The sequence below is a fragment of the Aspergillus uvarum genome (assembly GCF_003184745.1).
Source record: "Aspergillus uvarum CBS 121591 unplaced genomic scaffold BO82scaffold_26, whole genome shotgun sequence".
Taxonomy (NCBI): Eukaryota; Fungi; Ascomycota; class Eurotiomycetes; order Eurotiales; family Aspergillaceae; genus Aspergillus; species Aspergillus uvarum.
Window position 1 is genome coordinate 118,866 of NW_020291323.1, and position 18,940 is coordinate 137,805.

An 18,940-nucleotide genomic window follows, 5' to 3' on the forward strand; every position below is an offset into this window, starting at 1 on the left:
GGATTCGCAGGATTCCCAGAATTTACGGTATTCACGGTATTGAACAATCACTTGAACGGGGTCCAGGTTCAGTTTCGCTAGCAATACTCCGTACTGGTAACCCACTGAACAATTAACCCGTCTACGTCATCGACCGCGCCGGGGAAATTTCTTCGGCAAAACTTAGGCAAATGATCAATTATACTGAATACATGGAAAGTGGAGGCGAGATATGAGGCCACTGAGTATTGACTGTCCCCGCAACCGCACGTAACCCCCACGGGTAGGATTTGTGGAGCGTTGGCGTTGGTTGGGGTCGAGGACTCGGCACGAGGCAGATCCCCGGCTTTGGACTTCATCCCGAGCCCTAATGGATATGATGATGAAGATGATGATGCAATCTAACAATGCAACACCGCTACGCCGTGTTTCCCGTTTGGAGTCACGGCATACTTACTTCGAGGTAAATAAATAGAGGATCTTGTGGACGTCTCATTGCATTTGAATCCAGTCCTCCACGGCGACCTCAGTTCCTCCAGTCAAGGCCCATCTGACTGCGATGAAGGTCTCAACCGACTACGCCTTCCTCCTCTCAGGGACGCTGCTGGCTCCCTCGGTCCATGCGAACACTTGCCAGGCCTCAATCAACCATCCTGGCAAGCCCTTCAGTCATGTGCAGCCGCTGAACACCACCATTCTGACACCCTACAGCTCTTCCCCGGCGGTCTATCCTTCCCGTAGGTCCTCTCTGGCGTTGAACCCAATAATCCCTCCACTTCTACAGCTCTTTCCCTGCTAACTGACTCTTCCCACGCTCAGCCAACATCACCGGCGTTGGCGGATGGGATCAGGCGCTAGCCACGGCCAAACACTGGGTCTCCCAACTGACTCTGGAGGAGAAGACCTGGATGGCTACCGGCCAACCGGGCCCTTGCGTCGGCAACGTGCTGCCCATCCCACGGCTCAACTTCACGGGACTCTGTCTGCAAAACGGACCACAGTGCCTCCAGCAGGGCGACTACTCGAGCGTCTTTGTCAGTGGAGTGTCCGCGGCCGCCAGCTGGGACCGCGACCTGCTCTACACGCGCGGACAGGCAATCGCGCAGGAGCACAAAGCCAAGGGGACACATGTGGTGCTGGGTCCCATCGGAGGCCCCTTGGGGCGCAGTGCATACAACGGCCGGACCTGGGAAGGGTTCGCCGCCGACCCGTACCTGACCGGGGTGTGCATGGAGGAGACGATCCGAGGCATCCAGGACGAAGGCGTGCAGGCCAACGCCAAGCACTGGATCGCTTACGAGCAGGAGACCCAGCGCAACCCGACCTACGCCCCGGACGCCAACGCGACGACCTACATCCAGGACTCGGTCTCCTCCAACCTGGATGACCGCACAATGCACGAGATCTACATGTGGCCCTTCGCCAACGCCCTCCGCGCCCGCGTCGCCAGCGTCATGTGCTCCTACAACCGCATCAACGGGTCGCACGCCTGCCAGAACTCATACGCCCTAAACCACCTGCTTAAAACCGAGCTGGGCTTCCAGGGCTACGTCATGTCCGACTGGGGCGCTACCCACAGTGGCGTCGCCTCAATCGAAAGCGGCATGGATATGACCATGCCCGGTGGATTCACCGTCTACGGCGAGCTGTGGACTGAGGGCTCCTACTTCGGCCAGAACCTGACGGCGGCGGTACGCAATGGCTCCGTCACCAGCACTCGCCTGGACGACATGATCGTGCGCATCATGACTCCGTACTTCTGGCTGGGCCAGGACGACCCCGCCTACCCCAGCGTCGATGCCTCCGTCGGCCCGCTTAACATCGACTCGCCCCCGGACACCTGGCTGTACGACTGGCAGTTCACGGGCGAGCAGAACCGCGACGTGCGCGGCAACCACAGCCAGCTAATCCGTGCACATGGCGCGGCCTCGACCGTGTTGTTGAAGAATGAGCGCAACGCCCTGCCGCTGCGCAAGCCGCGCAACATCGTGATTGTTGGCAACGACGCCGGCCCCATGACGCAGGGAGCCTCGAACCAGAATGACTATGAGTACGGAACGCTGGCCAACGCCGGCGGATCGGGCACCTGTCGGTTTAGCTTCCTGTCGACGCCGCTGGAGGCGATCACGGCGCGGGCCCGGCGGGACGGGGCGCTGGTGCAGTCGTGGCTGAACAACACACTGATCACCACCTCGGGGCTATCCTCGCTGTGGAACCCGCAGCAACCGGACGTCTGTCTGGTGTTTCTGAAGAGCTGGTCGCAGGAGAACGAGGACCGGAATTCGCTGGAGCTGGACTGGGATGGACCCGCGGTGGTGGAGGCCGTGGCGCGTGACTGCAACAACACGGTGGTGGTCACCCACTCGGCGGGCATCAACGTGCTGCCCTTCGCCGATCACCCTAACGTGACGGCCATCCTGGCGGCGCACTACCCCGGTGAGGAGTCGGGCAATTCCCTGGTGGACCTCCTGTACGGCGAGGTGAACCCATCGGCCAAGTTGCCCTACGTGATCGCCTACAACGCCTCGGACTACAACGCCCCCGTGACCACCGCGGTGCAGACCAACGGAACCTACGACTGGCAGAGCTGGTTTGATGAAGGACTGGAGGTCGGATACCGCTACTTCGATGCTCACGACATCCCTGTGCGCTATGAGTTCGGCTTTGGCCTCAGCTACACCACCTTCAACCTGAGCGCATTGCACACCACGACGCCCAGAACCAACCTCACGGCCTTGCCCGCGGCCCAGCCCATTCAACCAGGTGGAAATCCCGCCCTCTGGGAGACGGTGTACACCCTAAGCGCTCAGGTGAGCAACACCGGCGGCGTGGACGGCTATGCCATCCCACAGCTGTACGTGGGATTCCCCGACTCGGCGCCCGCGGGGACACCCCCGAGCCAGCTGCGTGGATTTGACAAGATCTGGGTGCCCGCGGGACAGAACAAGACGGTCACGTTTGACCTCGCACGGCGTGATGTCAGCTACTGGGACGTGATGGCGCAGGAGTGGCGCATTCCCTCGGGACGGTTTACCTTCCGCGCGGGGTTCAGTAGTCGGGATTTCCACGCCAACGTGACGGCTACGCTGGTCAATTGATGAGGAAGGCATAAAGTGGGGGATTGAGTGCTCGAGGGGGTGAATGGACTGTACTCGAAGTAGTAATGAGTCATGAATTGGGATATGTTTATATCTTCTGTAGCGATTGCCCGAAACCCCCTCACTGGGGTGCACAGGAATAGCTCAGCTCTTATTGCGGTAACCCTACTTTTGCGTGGCAAACCGACTCTTCCGTCGGATTTTCTTCCCGTATCTGAAGAAGATATATCTAACCCCAGCGAAGTCAGCCACCAGACACCAGCTGCAGCGCAACACTCACGGAAATGGAGCCATCACCAGACTCAGAAACGCCAGCAAGGAGGTCGCCCACTGGTTGCCCAGCGTGTGATACACTGATCTCTTGTTAGCTTCCTGAACAACCCGGCTTCATGTATGAATCGCAAGCTTACTCGGATACCCGAACAAAGGAAACGCAGCGGCAAAAGTACTGCGCGTGAAGCTATTGGCCCCTAGGGCACTAGCAGCGTATACAGGGTACGCATCCACCAGGAAGGTGAAGACGCCCGCGTAGACCAGGATCATTCTGCATTGCATGCCGCTTGTCAGCGGAGCCCTGAGTTTTCACATTTTTCACCACCAAGAGAACCTCGGGAAACTTTGAGGTATACTTTACCCTGCTCCAAACAAGGAACTCCCGATTATAGGGATCGCCCAATGCACCGAAGGCAGTCTGCTACACGGTCAATATTGGCTCGGACACACTCCTTGCACATGAGGTAAGAAAGCAAGGAGGAGAAAGCTCACGCCGTCCAAGCAAACCAGAACAACCCCACTGTCAACAGCGGCGCCCCGATCACTGCCGGTGGCAGTCGTCGCTCGGGGTTCCTCTCGTCAATCTGCTGCAGGGTGTTCATCCGAAAATACAACCTGCGACACCTACCACCAAAGGTATCAGACCACTCACTCCGGACAAGGGCAAAGATTTATACCAAGGATCTGCAACCACCACAGCGACCATCCCGGCCGTGATGCCCGCAAACGTGAGGCCAGACTGCCACAGCCCCCAACTGTAGACCGTGCCGAAGATAATCTTAAACGAGCCGAAGAACAGGTACTGAATGCCCAGGGCAATGGCTGAGAGGAGGCAGAGATTTAGACACATGGGCTCGAGGAACAGGAGCATGAACGGGCGGTAAAGTGAGCGGAGAACGGTCTGGAAGATTAGCCAGCCGAGTTGCATAGAACAAGCCCTGGAATGAAGGAAAAGTCCAGGGAACACGCACCATCGAGATCGACCGATCCAACCGCTCGATCGGTGCCTTCCATCGCTCATCCCCTGTTTCCTTGCGAAGACGACGAGCTTTGCTCCGGAGGAGGACGGGGTGGTAGGTCTCCGGTACGAAGCAGAGGACGAGGAGGCACTGGATGGAGGACCAGATGAGGAGGGTGTAGAACGACCAGCGCCTTTACTCAGGAAGCAGATCCATGTGAGACTCATTGTCCAGACGTCGGCTGGCTGGACTCTACTCACCATGACGCAAACGAATTGACCAGACCCCCAAGCATGGGTCCGAAACTCGATCCGGTGCTATCATTTCGCCATCAGCCATCAGTCAGTTTCCCTTCCTCCACCACAACTACCCCTTTCCATTGATCAAGATATCAGACCCACAAAGGCGACGCCGTATACACCAGCATCGGAAAATGCAACTTCTCCTTGGTATACAGATCCCCTACTGTCGCGCCCGCCACGCTGGTGAACGCCGCCCCAGCTAACCCGGTCAGCAACCGCGCCACCAGCATCGTCTCGATGTTGCGTGCGACCGCGCAGGGGACCAGGAAGAGGACAAACAGCGGCAGCGAGATGCGGAAGATTGGGCGTCTCCCATAGAACTCTGACAGCGGCGAGAGCACCAGGGGCCCCCAGCCCAGCCCGCCGATGAACAGGCTTAGCCCCAGGGTGGCGACGATGCGCGAGCAGCGCAGCTCCTCGGTGATCTGGTGGTAGGTGCTGACATACAGGGAGCTGGTGACGGTAATGCAGAGAGTGGTGGAGCAGATGAGGAGCTCAATCGCCCATTTGCGCCGCGGTGCGAGACAATGCGGGTTCGCGCGGGCGTCTTCGGGGGCCCAGCGGACTTCGAAGGCGTCGCTGGATAGTGACTCAAGGTCCATTTCTGTCGAGTGGGAGGAGGTTTCCATGCCTTTCTTTCCTTGTTGACCTGGAAAGAGGAATGAGTAGGCTGGTTGATTCTGGAAAGAAGAAGGGGAAATGCTGCGTTGAAACTGTTGAGGTTCATGCTGCGGGGAAGAAGCGAGTGCATTGGGAGAGAATGGGTCTGGCTGAACACCGCTGATGGTTGGACCCGGATCTTCGATTGGCCCCTAAAGTCCAACACCCTCGGACAAACAGAGTCTGTTCTGTTTGTTCCGAAGTGGTGTCATGATCGGCGAATTGTGGTTTTTTCGTGAGACCGTCATCTCCCCTGCTATACGAGCCCGCGATGGGCGGTGGTTGGTTAGGCATATGGTTCTTACGGTATACCTTGTATAGTTCAACTTTCTCCATCTGGCCACTGTCGCTGTGCATTGCAAGTCTACTATGATTGGACCTTTCTCCGAGTTCCTCAATAACCTTCTATCTGATCCCAGGGTGGAATGCGTTGCTGCCGTCCCTTTGGACAATGCGGTTGGCCGACAACATTAGGGCTAGGAGTCTTTGACCTGACCTTGGCTGCTGAGCACTGCCCGCTGTACATACTCTCGGAGAATGTGGATACAGTTGTTGCAATACTCCCTCAATCTCCTGTACTTGCTTTAGCAGATAATATCAGACCGTATGATGCTGTTGATGATGCTGAGAGAACGTCCACCCCGGAGTTACACTGTCCTCCGGCAGTATGTTCAAGTACCTTATTTTCCAATTGGTCTCACTGCAGCTGCATTACCGGGGCTGTCGCACAGCCTCCAAGGTCTGTCCGACCCGATGGGGTGAGTGGCTGTCCCAGAAGCATGTTTTTTACTGACTCAGGCGGCTGGCTAGGAATGGCTCACAGACATTGGAAGCTGTTCGCATCAATCAAGTCCATCCTCATCTACCAATGGAAGCACTGCAACTGACAGGTCTTACTTCTTGATGGTGCATGCAAATTCCCTTATGATATGGATGGTATAGCCCCTCCGATACAGCCTCCTTCCTCAGCAACCTTAGCATGCGTCAAATTCCCAATCCAACTCCTTCCCCCCCTCCCTCCCACCCACCCATTCAACCCTGAAATCCTACCTCAAAACTCAGCAGCTCTGTGAATCGCACCAGCCACCTCCCCCATCCTCGACAAGAACGGACTATGCCCAGCATCCAACGTCTCCGTCCGAATACGATACCCCTGCCCGACCCCCTCCACCATTTGCTTCTGCGCCTCCACCGGCATTGCCCGATCTCTCGCGCAATAAAGGTACGTGGTCGGCACGACCTTCCACGCCGCAAAGCGACAGACACTAAAGAACGTGCGATAGCTATGCGGTTTCAACTCCGCCACGGCCGTGCGCGCCGCCGTCTCCGGCACATCCTGATAGAATACCTCGATCGGATTGCGCGGCATGGCCGCCATCTGATCCGCCGAGACCTCCACCCAGGGGGGGTCTTGGCCGCCGAATGCGTCCCTGAGCGAGTGGTCCGCGGGAATGAGGAAAGAGCAGCACAGGAAGAGCTGCGTGACGCCGCCGGGGAGGTTTGCTTGCTGGCGGGTCTCCAGGTCCAGGTGCTGAATGGCCTCGCTGGCGACGACGCCGCCGTAGGAGTGCGCGAACACGAGGATGCGGTGGCTGGCGGCGGCGAGGCGCAGGATTTGGGTGCGGATTTGCTGAACGTCTTCGGTGAAGTCGTGAAGGTAGTGGTGGTTCTCGGGACCGACGGAGGGGAGGTGAACGACGTCGATGGTGTAGGTTGTGGTGGATTGCAGGAGGTCGATGACCTGGTTGAAGCAGCTTGGGCTGTGCCAGGCGCCCGGGATGAAGAGAATGGCGGTTGAGGGCATATTTGCGGTGGCGATCGATTGGTGAGAGGAATGGACAATTATGTGTGGTGTAGAATAGTCAGGTCGGAGTAAGAGGTGGCTGAGGTTTGTGAGTGTCTGGGTAGGTCTGGGTTCTCCGAGGGTGTATTGGCAGAGGTGGTGATCCAGATTCTGCTCCAGGTGAGTGATTGTGCTGTAGTTCGGCGGCAGCCCTCACTGGCAATGGCGACGTAGTATTGAGCAGTGGAGGTACCTTGGTCCTGGATTCAACAATTGGCATTCACTGACAGGCTCAAAGGGTGTTGAAGCTTGACTGTGTTTAGGACAACTGTGTGAACCTGCATTTCCTGATAAGGATTCTACAGGAGGGCGTAAAGTCAAGACAGTTGAGTTTGGACAGAGATCAGAAATCAATGTGAGGTCAGAGAGAATCCCATTGAATCAATCGCGAACGTAGTAAGTGTGGTATGATTGGCGATGACAAGCCTTTTACGAAGTATAGTTTTAACCATGGCACCGCTTATCTCTTTAGGGCATGAAGTCGAAGCGAGATAAATGAAGCTCGGATAAACCCACTTTACGTATCTATGTCGCGTAGACCCCCCGAAAGCCGTCAAAATGATGACATCAGTCGCAGATAACTCAATGCCCGTATGTATGAATCGAGCCGTGGTTCTCGTCACTAATGAACTGTACGTCAGCTGACAGCGATGCAGCTTTGAGGGATTTGCCCTCAAGTTCCTTCGTTTAAGACAGTTCTTCAATACTGCTAGGTAATTAGGGCTTCATATTTGCACCAAAAATGCAGCCAAAGGGTTGATTCGGAGCCTCGTTGTGGCCTCTCTTTTGTGCTACGAGCGAGTCATCATGCATGTACATCGTAGACAGGATCCAGCCCTCAGGCAGTGATGTAATCCACTCGAAAAGAGCCGAAACTTTACCCAAACGCTATCGACGCCTTACCAACCAACGATAACACAAATCAAATGAATCCGAATCCCACATTTCGACACAGTTCCATCTAAGCATATAACCAACCCGCCCCTAAGGGAAAGAAATCACCGCTCTCCAAGCTTGTCCATCTCTTCCCCTCTCACCACTCCTTTACCCCCAAGAACCATCGACAACGCAAACCGAATTGCACCCGCGATCTCCCTCACATCCAGCATCGCCACCCAAGCCCGGACCCCCAGCGGTCCCCCACGATACCGCAGCTCCGTCACCGCCTCATACGCCGGATTCGAGCTCGCCTCAATCGTCGGCAACGTCTTGTGGATGACATACGGCCGGACGGAGTACGCGTAGTGGAAGAACAGGGCAAAGGGCACCATCTGGATGCAGATCACCATCGTCGGGATGCCAATGTTCACGTCCGCGTAGGTGAGCTGTGCGTTCGGCTTAAGGACGTCTGTCGCTCCGAGCGCGAAGAAAATGATCTGTTGCAGTGTCTGTCAGTCTCGCTTTACTTCCACCTTTAGAACAAACTACATGAGCGAAAGGGCCAGGCAGACGTACCCGTTCGAGGAATGACAAGCCGACAATCAGCTTGAAGGCTAGCAGCTTGGCGAGAGGCTGGTGGTTCTTCAACTGGACCTTGAAGCTCTTGTAAAACTTGAGCACCGAAAACACGGCCGATACGAGGGACAGGTTGAGGAAGATCGTGATCTGGATTGGATTAGGCTGACAATCACTGGCAACATGGAAGAGAAGCAAAGGGTGGGCGCGGGGACTTACCCATAAATGTGCAAAGTAGGGCTTGCTGCTTTCCATGCAGTAGACCCCGGCTGCTTGGGTGATGTCGGTTACGAGGGATGCCAGCAGCGCGACGGCCGGGTACTGAAAGATGGCGATCCATGTTTTCTGCCCTGTGTTAGCACCATAATATTCTGAGAGATGGAGAAAAGGACTTACTCGATACCAGCTCAGACTCTCGGCGGGAGACTCACTTCCACGGGGCGGAATGGCCAACGGCGCGACGAACATGTTTTCGCGGGAGATGGACGGCGCCAGAAACTCCAGCATCAGCAGGTAAAAAATCCCCAGCGCCACGGACTGAAACACGTCGAGCCAGGGCTCCAGATACACGTATACCTCGGGGAAGCAGATTCCCAGCAAGGAGAAGATTGAGTACAAAGGGAGCAGTGTGGAGATCCGCATGATCCTGTGATCTGTTAAAGCGCGGATTGTCAGGGTGGCAGCGGAGGACAACATACTTGAGCTGTTCCTTGGGCTTGCTGAGATGAGTTGCATGCAGAAACATTAATGTGAGAATCGTCAGACAAGTGAACGCCGTACAAGCCCCGGACAGGATCATGTTGAAGGTATGGAATGACATGTTGTGGAGGAATGGCTGGGAGGCCACTGTCATTCACAGTTAGTCCCGTCTTTTGGCACCAAATGGTGGGACTTGCCTTCTGAAAGCGACTCTGTGGGACATGTGTGATTCGCATGGCTGCTGCTGCTGCTGCTGTCGTGGTGAAATATACCCATTTTCAAGAAGTATTGATGTTCTAGAGCACGTTTTGACCACACAAGTACCGCTTCTGGGCTGCGATACAAGGCAATTGTTATGAGCAATGCCTCTCCACACATGCGCAGCAAGCCTTTATATCCTTCCTCCCAGCTGATCGTCGAAAAGGATTGACACAACAAACGTCGGTGTGGCCGTGAAGGCGTGCAATCAATCTACTCCATACTAGAGTCTTAGCATAGCCTGTCGTGGCGCTAGTCCATATGAGGCAAGCGAGGCGAGACGGGGGTTTATAGGAGGAGCACGTATAGATTCCTTCATCGCATCATTGGTTTCCAGCACAGCCGCAAACACGTATCTCCACTGTATCCCCACTGACACTAGGCAATTTGCGGCAGGAGGCGCGAGCATCAGTAGGAAAAATCATCTAAGCTTCAGCAGGAACTTACATAGGAAGACAATCGGGCCCCACCTCCACAGCCGTGCACACTTTACGAGGCTGTCAGCCGCAGGACGCAGCATCAATATCGCCGACACCCTTCTTCAGACACTCATAAACGAGAGTTCCCTACAGTTTGCAACTGCAGACCAGAACCTTAAGCGCATTCCTCCCACGTGGCAGTGTTTCATGCCCACGTCTCGGGGCTTTGTCCACATTCTGCATTCTGTATACTCTGCCCTCACTGACTGACTGAGCCATCACTACCCTCAGCTCGCCTTCAAGCAGAGCAACAAAGACCCCATGAGTCGCAGCCGTAGAAGTAGAGGCTGCCTTGCATGCCGTAAATCCAAGGTCAAGGTAACTCAGCATCACCCCCTTCATCCAATGCAACTACCCTAACAGACTATCAACTGCAGTGCAGCGAAGACCAACCGCAGTGCGCCCGATGTACTCGTCAGGACATCAACTGTCACTACCCCGACCCACTGGAGATCGATTTCCGCAACGAGAACACCAAGGCGGCCGTGCGAGCCGTCTCGCTGTGGCGCCAGAGGGCTGCGGCCGTCCCAAGTCCCCTCCAATCGCCAAGCCCTAGCCCCCCTGCCGACGATCTCCAGCATCACGCATTAGCCACCTTCTATCGGGACTTCGGATGCACGGTTGCCGTCTCCAATCCCTGGCTGGAATTCTTCCAGATGCTGCCCAAGCTCCACCGCCAACCAGCCGGCAACCCGGCCTCGGCGCAAGCCATTCGAGCGCTGGCCCTGGCCCACCACGCGCGCCAACAGCAACAACGGCAGCGGCAGATCCCGCAGCTGGAGATCCTCGCCCGTACCGAGTACTCCAAGGCCATCGGCCTCATCTGGTCGCAGCTGCAGACCCGCAACGGCGTCCCCGGCACGGATGTGATCGTCTCCGTCTCGCTGATGGGGCTCTTCGAGACCATCCTGCCCAGCAGCGCAAGTGAGGAGGGTGGTGGAGGCAAACCGCAGCAGCACCGATCCTGGCAGGCGCATCAACACGGGGCCATCTCGCTCATCCAGCAGCAGCAGCAGCAGCAAACACAATCTCGCGGGCCAAATGCAACAGAGGAGGAGACCATTGACCCACGATTGCTCAAGTTCATGTACTTGCTCATGATAGTCAACTGCCTGAACGCGCGCTCCCGACCCCAGCTCCCCTTGCACCTGTGGACAGGGGTTCTCGATCCACGCCTCCCTGCCGCCCGACTGTTCCGGACGATGTATCACCTCGCGCAGTGGCAGGCCGATCTGGACAGCTGGATGGACGCTCACGAGAAGCCCCGCAACCTCTCAAATCCCGCCATCCTCCACATCGAGGAGATGATCACCACGCTCATCCAAGCCGACCGCGAGCTCCAAGAATGGGAGTCCCACCTCCCGCCCGCATTCCACTTCTACGACCGCCCCGCCACCCCCCAAGACCACCGCCTCCTCCAGTGGCCCGGGGCGCCGCGGCGTGTCTACATCTACGAGTCCAGCTGGCGGGCGATCCCTCGGACCTTCGGGTTCGCGGTGCGGATCCTGCTGGCCCAGAATCTGCTCCGATGTCGGCGGTGGATTACGGCGCGAGATCCTGGCCAGTCTGGGGCATGGCTGCGAGACCAGCAGATGGGTGCTCTGAAGGTAGTCGAGGAGATGGTAGGCCATATATCCCGCAGTACTAATGCGATCGTGGGGCCGCCGGCTGCGGGGGGTGATGGGCTTGGTGGTGGTCGCGGAGCTGGGGAGGGGGAAGCGATGCGGGGGCTGGCGATAGTGTGGCCTCTCAGTGTAGTGGTGGGTGCGTTGCAGCGAAATCCGGGCGTGAGGGATCGAGTTGGCGAGGAGCGAGCGCGGTGGGTTGGGGATGCTCTACTGTATGTGCGGCGGTTGGTGGGAAGTCGCGAGAATGACGGATGACGCTGGACAAGAAGGGGTTTGTGCTGGACACGGACTTGGAGGGGAATAGAGGGGGCAGTCGGCTGGTATGTCTATGATCTCTGTCTCGATTTAGCATGCAAAAGAGGCCTTCCAAAAGAGAAACCAGTATGCAAAGGACGATATGCGCAATATATGTCGATGCAACGGCCTTCCAGACCTAGATCGCTTGATATTCACTCCGGAGGCGATGTGTTGTGTAGCACCTTGAGGAGTTGCATGCTCCTTTTAATGTGTGCCCTTCCTTGTGTGCACTGGATGCGTCCGACGAAAGAGGGCTTCGGATGGAGTCATCGGGGCAGGTCGATCACGTAGTCAGCTTCGAGGGCCAGATGCTGTCACGGTCAAGACCATCAGTACATCAATGGAATAACTCCCTAATTCGCTCCCTTTTGGATTGACCCGGCCGAAAGTTTGATTTTAACTGATGCTCACCTCCGGCGAATTCTTGATTCGACCACCGGTGTCCGAGCTCAGTTTGCCCAGCAATATCGTAGCCCTCTCCTGATGGGGAGTTGGTGCTAGGGAAGAGGCCGTCAGAGGAGTAGCGACTGACAGAAACCCGTGGGACTCAGGAACCGGTTGTTAACCGAATGTCAGAGGAGTAGCGACTGACAGAAACCCGTGGGACTCAGGAACCGGTTGTTAACCGAATGTGTCAACATGCATGGGGCGAGATGGCTGCTCAACATGAGCCAAGAAGCCTAGCATTGTGCACTGGACCTGTTGGTGAGTATCATCGAACGTGTCTAGATCACCCTTTCTTCAGTCCTGAATAGGATCGACACAAGTGAAGTAAATACCACGCAGATTTCGAGTGTGCCTAGATTGACTCGAGCCTGGAAGTCTCTCCCTTAGCTGTGCTCTCAAGACACTGGATCGTCTTGCTTGTCTCACCACTGGTTTCGGCCCGCGAAAATAGAGTCAAGGATAAGGCGCAGCGCAATCTGAGATCCAAAGGGTCAAGGAAGACAATCATGCGCTTGTTGGAGCAACACACACCACAACTGCATGTCTCGCTTTCCAGGGGTAAATCGCCTCTCGCAGTATTGTATGTACAGCACAAGTGGTCCCGCTGGGTAAGCTTGCGGTTAGTCGGGGTTTGCCGTCACCAGAGACCCGGATCGCAAGCAGTGTCGATTCTCCGTCAATGCAACGCGAGCATTACGCGTGAGAAGATCCTCCTCACCAACAAGGCTGACGGGCGAGATTGACAACACAGACACAACTCCAGCATGACTTGCGGAGCAATCACCCTTATTCTGCAGGATTGAAATTGGGCTTATGTCTCGGTCCGCTTCTTCGCAAAGGGTCAGAAGGGGCGTCGCTATTTTTGCGCCTGAATCAGGAGTCGGATGGTGCCAAGAGGGCCGGAGAAGGCAGGAGAGTAAGCGTATTATGGCTCAACCAAGCCGTGGGATTCCCTCAGCCACCCAACGCGGGGTAGTTGAGTTCTCAGCAGCTGGATGGCAGGGTGGGAGCTTCTGATGGGGGCCGTGTTGTGCTGACATGAACAGTATGTGGTGGTGTAGTTTTGGTAGTGTTGGGAGCGTCAATCTCTGAATGGCTGCAAAGACAGCGGTCGATCGCTGTTTGGATAAGGGGCGGAATGGGCAACTATTATCACCGATGCTAAAAATCAGGGAACCATGGGTTATGGAGATCAGAATAGTGCGGTTCACGCGAAAGGGGCGATCATAGGGGCAGATACTGTGCGGGCGGGACTGGAGAAAACCACCAACGGAGGTCGCATACCCTAATTAAATGCATACATGACATGACCGGGCGGGCCCTTGGACACAGCAAGAGACTCGAGGTCCTGCCAGGTTGGAATGAATCTGAAACCGAGAGCCCCGAGGTTCACCGAAGAAAGACACTTGAAACCGACCCCATCCTGCCCTACCGCATTGGACGGTGGTCGACCCACCCTGCTCTACTTGCTGAGTAGCTAGCCAACTTGGTCAGGGAAGTACGAAGACTCATGAGGTCATCGGGGCACTGGTGGTAGGCAGGCGGTAGGCAGGCTCCTGGTCTGCAACCTGGACCATACCTTGCCATAAGAGAAGTAGTTGGGGAGATGTATAGTGCAGGCACGAGAGTATATCTTGGAAGACCTTGAGACAAAGAGGGGGCTTTGTTGAGCTGACCTCGACGCTGAAGGCTCAGTCTGAAACGGGTGTCACTTCCGGCGACTAGTCCCGGTAGGGCTTAGTTTCACTCACCACCGACCCGGATCGCCCGTTTCAGCGCTTTGATTGGCTCCAGGGATCTGAACCGGCGTGATGGCCACGAACCAATGGCAACTCCAGATCGGCCTCGGTTGCATCCGTGCGGGTGGTCCGATTGGTGGTGCATGGTCTTGATTGGTGCTGACTGGGGCCTTTACTGACCAGAAAATCCCCGACATGAACATGTTCACCTCCCATTGGGAAAGCCCGTGATAGAGCGCTCGTTTTTGCAACCTAGTTCCTGCGTCTCCGGAGGAGGCCAACAGGCACATCCAACAGGCACATCCACCAGGCACGCACAGGGGCCGCAGGAACGAACTCCCTGGTGCCCACTGTGGCAGCGAATAGACTTTCCTGCTTGACTCGCTTCGTCCTGCAGCAATGGGCTTTTTTCTTCACAACAACGGGCGTATAAAGACCTCGTCCGCTACCCCTCGGATGCAGCTTCCTTCTCCTCATCATCCTCATTCCTTCATCAACTTGCAGTGCAAGCTTGCAGATTCTAGTCGTTCACGACATCGTCATTCCTTATTCGTTGCTTTTTGAGACTATTGACTAGTCTCATCACACTCCTTCGTTCACCCACACTCTCTCCATCCAATCCTTGCAGGATCCCGTCGTCGCTCCCTTTTTCGGTCTACCAATCTTCTAAACCCTATAACCAAAACAGGTACCACCACCATCACAATGCAGTTGAACAACTTCCTTCTTGCCGCCGCCACTCTGGTTGGCCTCTCCGCCGCCGTCCCCATGGGCAGTCGGACCAAGAACCTGGTCTCCCGCTCCGCCAGCGCCGTGGTCAGCGTCAGTAGCCTGGCCGTCACCACACTTAAGGATAACGATGGCAGCGGGACGGGACAGGATGTCTACACCTTCCACACCGGGGATGGCAGTGTCGCCGATGGCTGGCCCGCCCAGTCCAGCTGGGTCTCTTTCGACGACATGTGGAAGGCCAACAAGCCCACCATCATGGAGTCCTGCACTCAGTTCGACGTGCCCAACAACTCGGCCAACGAGACCCAGAACCTGTACGATTCGATCCAGCAGGTCGCCAAGGAGTCCCACCTCGACCACCGGTTCATCCTGGCCATCATCATGCAGGAATCGAAGGGCTGTGTCCGCGTGCACACCACCAACTACGGCGTCCGCAACCCGGGCCTCATGCAGGATCATGACGGCGCCGGCACTTGCAACGACAACGGGGTGGTTCAGAACCCGTGCCCGAAGAACGAGATCCTCCAGATGGTTCGCGATGGTGGTGAGTGCCCCTCAAACCCTAATCTTGTTCAGCGCAGACACTAACCCATCCCCTCACACAGCCATCGGAACCGCCGCCGGTGATGGACTCGCCAGTCTGATCAACCAGCAGGGCAAGACGGACGTCTCCGGCTTCTACCGCGCCGCCCGCCTGTACAACTCGGGCTCCATCTCCGACGCCTCCAACCTGAACGTCGGCGTCGGCACCGCCTGCTACGCCACCGATGTTGCCAACCGTCTGACCGGCTGGGTCAACGCCGCCTCCACGTGTACCCTGAGCGCATAGGCTCGTCCTCGCTCTTCTCGACGCGACTTTGGATGTCGTGAAACCCGCTTGTCGGCGGGATTAGGATGAAATAATGGTTAATTCCCGGTTTGCTATGCCTGGTTGGTTAGATATTTTTGATCGTTTTACTTTACCTTTCTTGCTCCACCAGCATTGGCGACCCTCGTCTTTAGGGCGGGGGTTCATGCTTGGTGATGAGTTTGGTACGATGTCTGCGATGTATTGTATACTGCGGCTAGAATCTACTTGTGCTTTGCTTGCTTGAATGGCTGGTTCGTGGTGTTCTGTAGGCAGTGCCGACACTGTCGATGCTGCGAGTAGTACCGTATGTGGATGGAACGGATTCGCCTAGACCTCGACGGGATGCCGTATATGTATACACCACAGGGTCTAGACTGGGTACCCGCTTTCATTTAGGTGTGTAGAGACCTAGGGCAACCCTTGTCTGCAGTCCCGTTCCTATCAGAGAACCGAGATCTCCTCACAATGCCAACCCTGGAAAGGTCTAGACTCTACTCGTAGTGCGTGTCCTCAAAGTGGTGCCCCAGGCATCAACCGGCATCTGTCGTGACCGGTATTTCCAGTCACGTGATTGGTCGGGGCGCTACCACCGGGTCATCGTGTCTGTGTTTACTCTGGGTACTGTGCTGGTGAGGATCGATAGAGCGAGAGAAGATGCACTGACAGATTCGGGTAGCATATACTAAAGTGATAACAAGCGTAGGAGGGCCAAGTTGAGCCGAGACGCAAATTGCTCGGAGTGGAGGGACGGACGGAACCAGATATATATGGTCGGCTTACGCGGAGCCAGGCTGGATACCAGAAAAAGATGCGACAACAGAGCAATCAAAAGGATCGAGTATTGCAACACATGAGCAACATATTGAAGAGCTGGTTATTAGCTCCGAGACACTGACTCTCAGGAATACACACAACAAGAGCAAAAGTAATATACTGAAAAGAAGGATACGATATATCACCAACAAAGAGCAAAAAGAAATCTCCCCGACTGGGAGTCGAACCCAGGTCTCCCGCGCTTGTTCCTGGAAGGGATTGACAAGCGGAAATCATGACCGTTAGACCATCGAGGAAGTAGATGAATTATTTGGCTTTATTTGCATATATGGCCTAAAGATAAACAGGGCTCCCGGCGACAGACTATCCGCGGTGGGTATAAGTATAGGCATTATTTTGCTACTTCCGGCCGATTCTTTTATCCCTAATTGATCCAGGGGGGCTTATTCTTATCCCACGACATCCCGATGCCAATGCTGTTGTAATGATTACTCTTAATGCCAACTACAGTCTACAAGTGAGAGATGGAGGTAAGATACGTAGATAACAGATTCGATCAACTATTAGCAAACATTATCGTAAGGAATGACATCCAGTGCTCAACAGAATACTTCCGAAGGAATGAAAGTGCAATCATCTTCTCAATCAACCAGCTCAAGAAGAAAAACACAAAACTAGCTCAAATCCACAAAGTCAATCGCTATACTAGAACTTGGACCGGTCACAAATTCTCGTCTCATCGCGTCGCGTCTCGCATCGTCTCAGCTCGTCTAGCGCACCTATTCACTCGATGGTGATCTTCTTGGAGGTGGGCTTGGCGGCCTTGGGCACGAAAATGGAGAGGATGCCATTCTTTAGGCTGGCCTTGACACTGTCCTGGTCGATGCGGGTGGGGAAGCTGAAGGTGCGGTGGAATTCGCCGACCGAGCGCTCGCTAACCCAGAAGTGCGGCTTGTTCTTGTGGTTCTTGCCGACCTGCTTGTCGCCAGCCTTGGTGACCTCAGTGCTTTCGGTGGCCTTCTCCTTCTCCTTGTTCTCCGGGGTGGTGGTCTCCTGCTGGCCTTCCTCGTTCCCGTCGAAGTTGTGGTACTCGCGCTCGGTGCGACCCTTGATCACGAGGGTCTGGGGGTCGGAGAACTCAATGTCGACGTCCTTCTGGGCGATGCCAGGTAGCTCGCCGTCGAGGTGGTAGCCCTCGGCGGTCTCGCGGACGTCAAAGCGAGGCGCGAAGGAGCGGGCGGTGGTGGAGGAGCTGGCGCCCTGGCCGGAGCGGTGGAGGTCATAGTCGTCCAGAAGACGGAAGAGCGGGCCGAATTCACCAGCGGAAGGGATGCTGCGGAAGAGAGACATGTTGATTGTGGTGGTTGGTAGGAGATGTAGAGAAGAGTTTGTAGAAGAGCGCGTTGTAGTGGTAGCAGTTGTAGAGGATTAGCGAAGTTGTTGTTCTCGCTGATTGCTTGTTTGATTCTGATCTGATGAAGACCAACTTGACCGGAGCTCGCGGGGCTCTTTATACCTTGTGCCAGTCATGACTGAGAATGTTGATGATGCAACAAGCGGGGATAGACGATTCATGGATGGTTCCAGGGATGATGGATCTAGGATTCTAGATGGCTCTGGAAGATGCCTGAGGCAGCTAGCGGGTGGCCTTGGAAGTTGCGAGAATCGGCCGGACCGGCCGAGTAGCTCCGCGATGCTTCTGGCCGATTCGACCCCGGCCACGTGACCCTCTTGTGATCTGCCGCTGGGCTACAGTACTGTAGTTACCTTCTACCTTTGAGCTCTACTGTGCAACAACAAACAAGTCTAAGTGATGTAATAGCATCACGCCATTCTATAACAGTGTCACTATTGGTATGGCTCTACTGCATCAGTTTCGCTGGGTAGTCAGTGTGATCGGCGCTTCACTGCGGAGGAAAGCCCGGATCGACAGCTCTAGAATGAACCCACCGGACCCCAGTCCTTGTCCGCCGCAGCCCTAAATCAAGAAGTTCCATAGACCTCGGAGAGCACAGACTGAGACCCCCCACTGGTCGCGTCAAATCAGTAGGGAAGGCTGTGCTATCCGGCAGCTCAGCCCAGCCAGCCATTACCCTTGAATCCTGGTTCCAGCGTCCATCGGTCTTATTGTTTGCTGCTTCGGTGGCAAATGATTCAACAGCATTGAGAATCTCACGGAACCAAGTTCAGCGGCTAGACCAATCCGTGGAATGGTACGACTCGGATCGAACCCCCTTGGTCAACCACGGAATCCAAAAGCAGGGCATCGGGGTTTGCTTGGGATAGTGGCTGGGACCACTGGATGAAAAAAGCAGCTTCGAGTGGTGTGCCATGACGTTGTGCGACTTGCCCGTAGTATAGATGCTGGGAGAAGCTTCGATGCGGGGTTCAAAGTCGAGTCTTCGACTGATGGCTCAAAGATGAGGTGATACTGGCACCTATTTCTATCGAAGATTGGTGGGGGTTGT

The 18,940-nt window shown here is 55.7% G+C and overlaps 7 protein-coding genes and 1 non-coding gene across 8 annotated transcripts; 3 read left to right on the forward strand and 5 right to left on the reverse strand.

Moving 5' to 3' along the window:
• Nucleotides 1–538: 538 nt before the first annotated feature.
• On the forward strand, nt 539–3,077 carry BO82DRAFT_283227 (beta-glucosidase; the record flags this gene model as incomplete). The annotated part of the gene is made up of 2 exons (XM_025631401.1): nt 539–716; nt 799–3,077. The coding sequence occupies 2 exons, from the start codon at nt 539–541 to the stop codon at nt 3,075–3,077; spliced, it is 2,457 nt and encodes an 818-aa protein (XP_025491999.1).
• Nucleotides 3,078–3,242: 165 nt separating this feature from the next.
• On the reverse strand, nt 3,243–5,213 carry BO82DRAFT_335202 (MFS transporter; the record flags this gene model as incomplete). The annotated part of the gene is made up of 9 exons (XM_025633293.1): nt 3,243–3,306; nt 3,358–3,430; nt 3,488–3,621; nt 3,712–3,768; nt 3,843–3,974; nt 4,028–4,251; nt 4,322–4,502; nt 4,570–4,626; nt 4,711–5,213. The coding sequence occupies 9 exons, from the start codon at nt 5,211–5,213 to the stop codon at nt 3,243–3,245; spliced, it is 1,425 nt and encodes a 474-aa protein (XP_025492000.1).
• Nucleotides 5,214–6,322: 1,109 nt separating this feature from the next.
• On the reverse strand, nt 6,323–7,434 carry BO82DRAFT_335207 (alpha/beta hydrolase; the record flags this gene model as incomplete). The annotated part of the gene is made up of 1 exon (XM_025633294.1): nt 6,323–7,434. Exon 1 carries the CDS (start codon nt 7,073–7,075, stop codon nt 6,323–6,325), a length of 753 nt encoding a protein of 250 aa, XP_025492001.1. The 5' UTR covers nt 7,076–7,434.
• Nucleotides 7,435–7,894: 460 nt separating this feature from the next.
• On the reverse strand, nt 7,895–9,051 carry BO82DRAFT_354282 (OSTA/TMEM184 family protein). Its single transcript, XM_025635166.1, has 4 exons — nt 8,966–9,051; nt 8,789–8,914; nt 8,570–8,719; nt 7,895–8,490 (listed from the first exon to the last, which is right to left on the reverse strand). Exons 1-4 carry the CDS (start codon nt 9,035–9,037, stop codon nt 8,113–8,115), a joined length of 726 nt encoding a protein of 241 aa, XP_025492002.1. The 5' UTR covers nt 9,038–9,051; the 3' UTR covers nt 7,895–8,112.
• Nucleotides 9,052–10,101: 1,050 nt separating this feature from the next.
• BO82DRAFT_74592 (Zn(II)2Cys6 transcription factor domain-containing protein) lies at nt 10,102–12,386 on the forward strand. Its single transcript, XM_025641512.1, has 2 exons — nt 10,102–10,323; nt 10,383–12,386. Exons 1-2 carry the CDS (start codon nt 10,267–10,269, stop codon nt 11,886–11,888), a joined length of 1,563 nt encoding a protein of 520 aa, XP_025492003.1. The 5' UTR covers nt 10,102–10,266; the 3' UTR covers nt 11,889–12,386.
• A 2,498-nt stretch (nt 12,387–14,884) lies between these two features.
• On the forward strand, nt 14,885–15,677 carry BO82DRAFT_283343 (uncharacterized protein; the record flags this gene model as incomplete). Its single annotated transcript, XM_025631411.1, has 2 exons — nt 14,885–15,392; nt 15,454–15,677. 2 exons carry the CDS (start codon nt 14,885–14,887, stop codon nt 15,675–15,677), a joined length of 732 nt encoding a protein of 243 aa, XP_025492004.1.
• Nucleotides 15,678–16,678: 1,001 nt separating this feature from the next.
• Nucleotides 16,679–16,768, reverse strand: BO82DRAFT_t173. The gene has a single exon. It is a non-coding gene; the product is annotated as a tRNA-Asp (tRNA).
• Nucleotides 16,769–16,818: 50 nt separating this feature from the next.
• Nucleotides 16,819–17,946, reverse strand: BO82DRAFT_354287 (Hsp20/alpha crystallin family protein). The gene has a single exon (XM_025635167.1). The coding sequence runs from the start codon at nt 17,820–17,822 to the stop codon at nt 17,256–17,258; it is 567 nt and encodes a 188-aa protein (XP_025492005.1). The 5' UTR covers nt 17,823–17,946; the 3' UTR covers nt 16,819–17,255.
• Between the last annotated feature and the right edge of the window lie 994 nt (nt 17,947–18,940).

What these genes read in the sequence shown, in the direction of transcription:
- BO82DRAFT_354282 (XM_025635166.1), bottom strand. Translation starts at nt 9,037, where the DNA reads ATGTTCGTCGCGCCGTTGGCCATTCCGCCCCGTGGAAGTGAGTCTCCC. An exon ending in AGAGTCTGAGCTGGTATCGA is followed by an intron (nt 8,915 to 8,965) that starts GTAAGTCCTTTT and finishes AACACAGGGCAG; the next exon opens with AAAACATGGATCGCCATCTT. An exon ending in CCTACTTTGCACATTTATGG is followed by an intron (nt 8,720 to 8,788) that starts GTAAGTCCCCGC and finishes AATCCAATCCAG; the next exon opens with ATCACGATCTTCCTCAACCT.
- BO82DRAFT_354287 (XM_025635167.1), bottom strand. Translation starts at nt 17,822, where the DNA reads ATGTCTCTCTTCCGCAGCATCCCTTCCGCTGGTGAATTCGGCCCGCTC.
- BO82DRAFT_74592 (XM_025641512.1), top strand. Translation starts at nt 10,267, where the DNA reads ATGAGTCGCAGCCGTAGAAGTAGAGGCTGCCTTGCATGCCGTAAATCC. An exon ending in GCCGTAAATCCAAGGTCAAG is followed by an intron (nt 10,324 to 10,382) that starts GTAACTCAGCAT and finishes TATCAACTGCAG; the next exon opens with TGCAGCGAAGACCAACCGCA.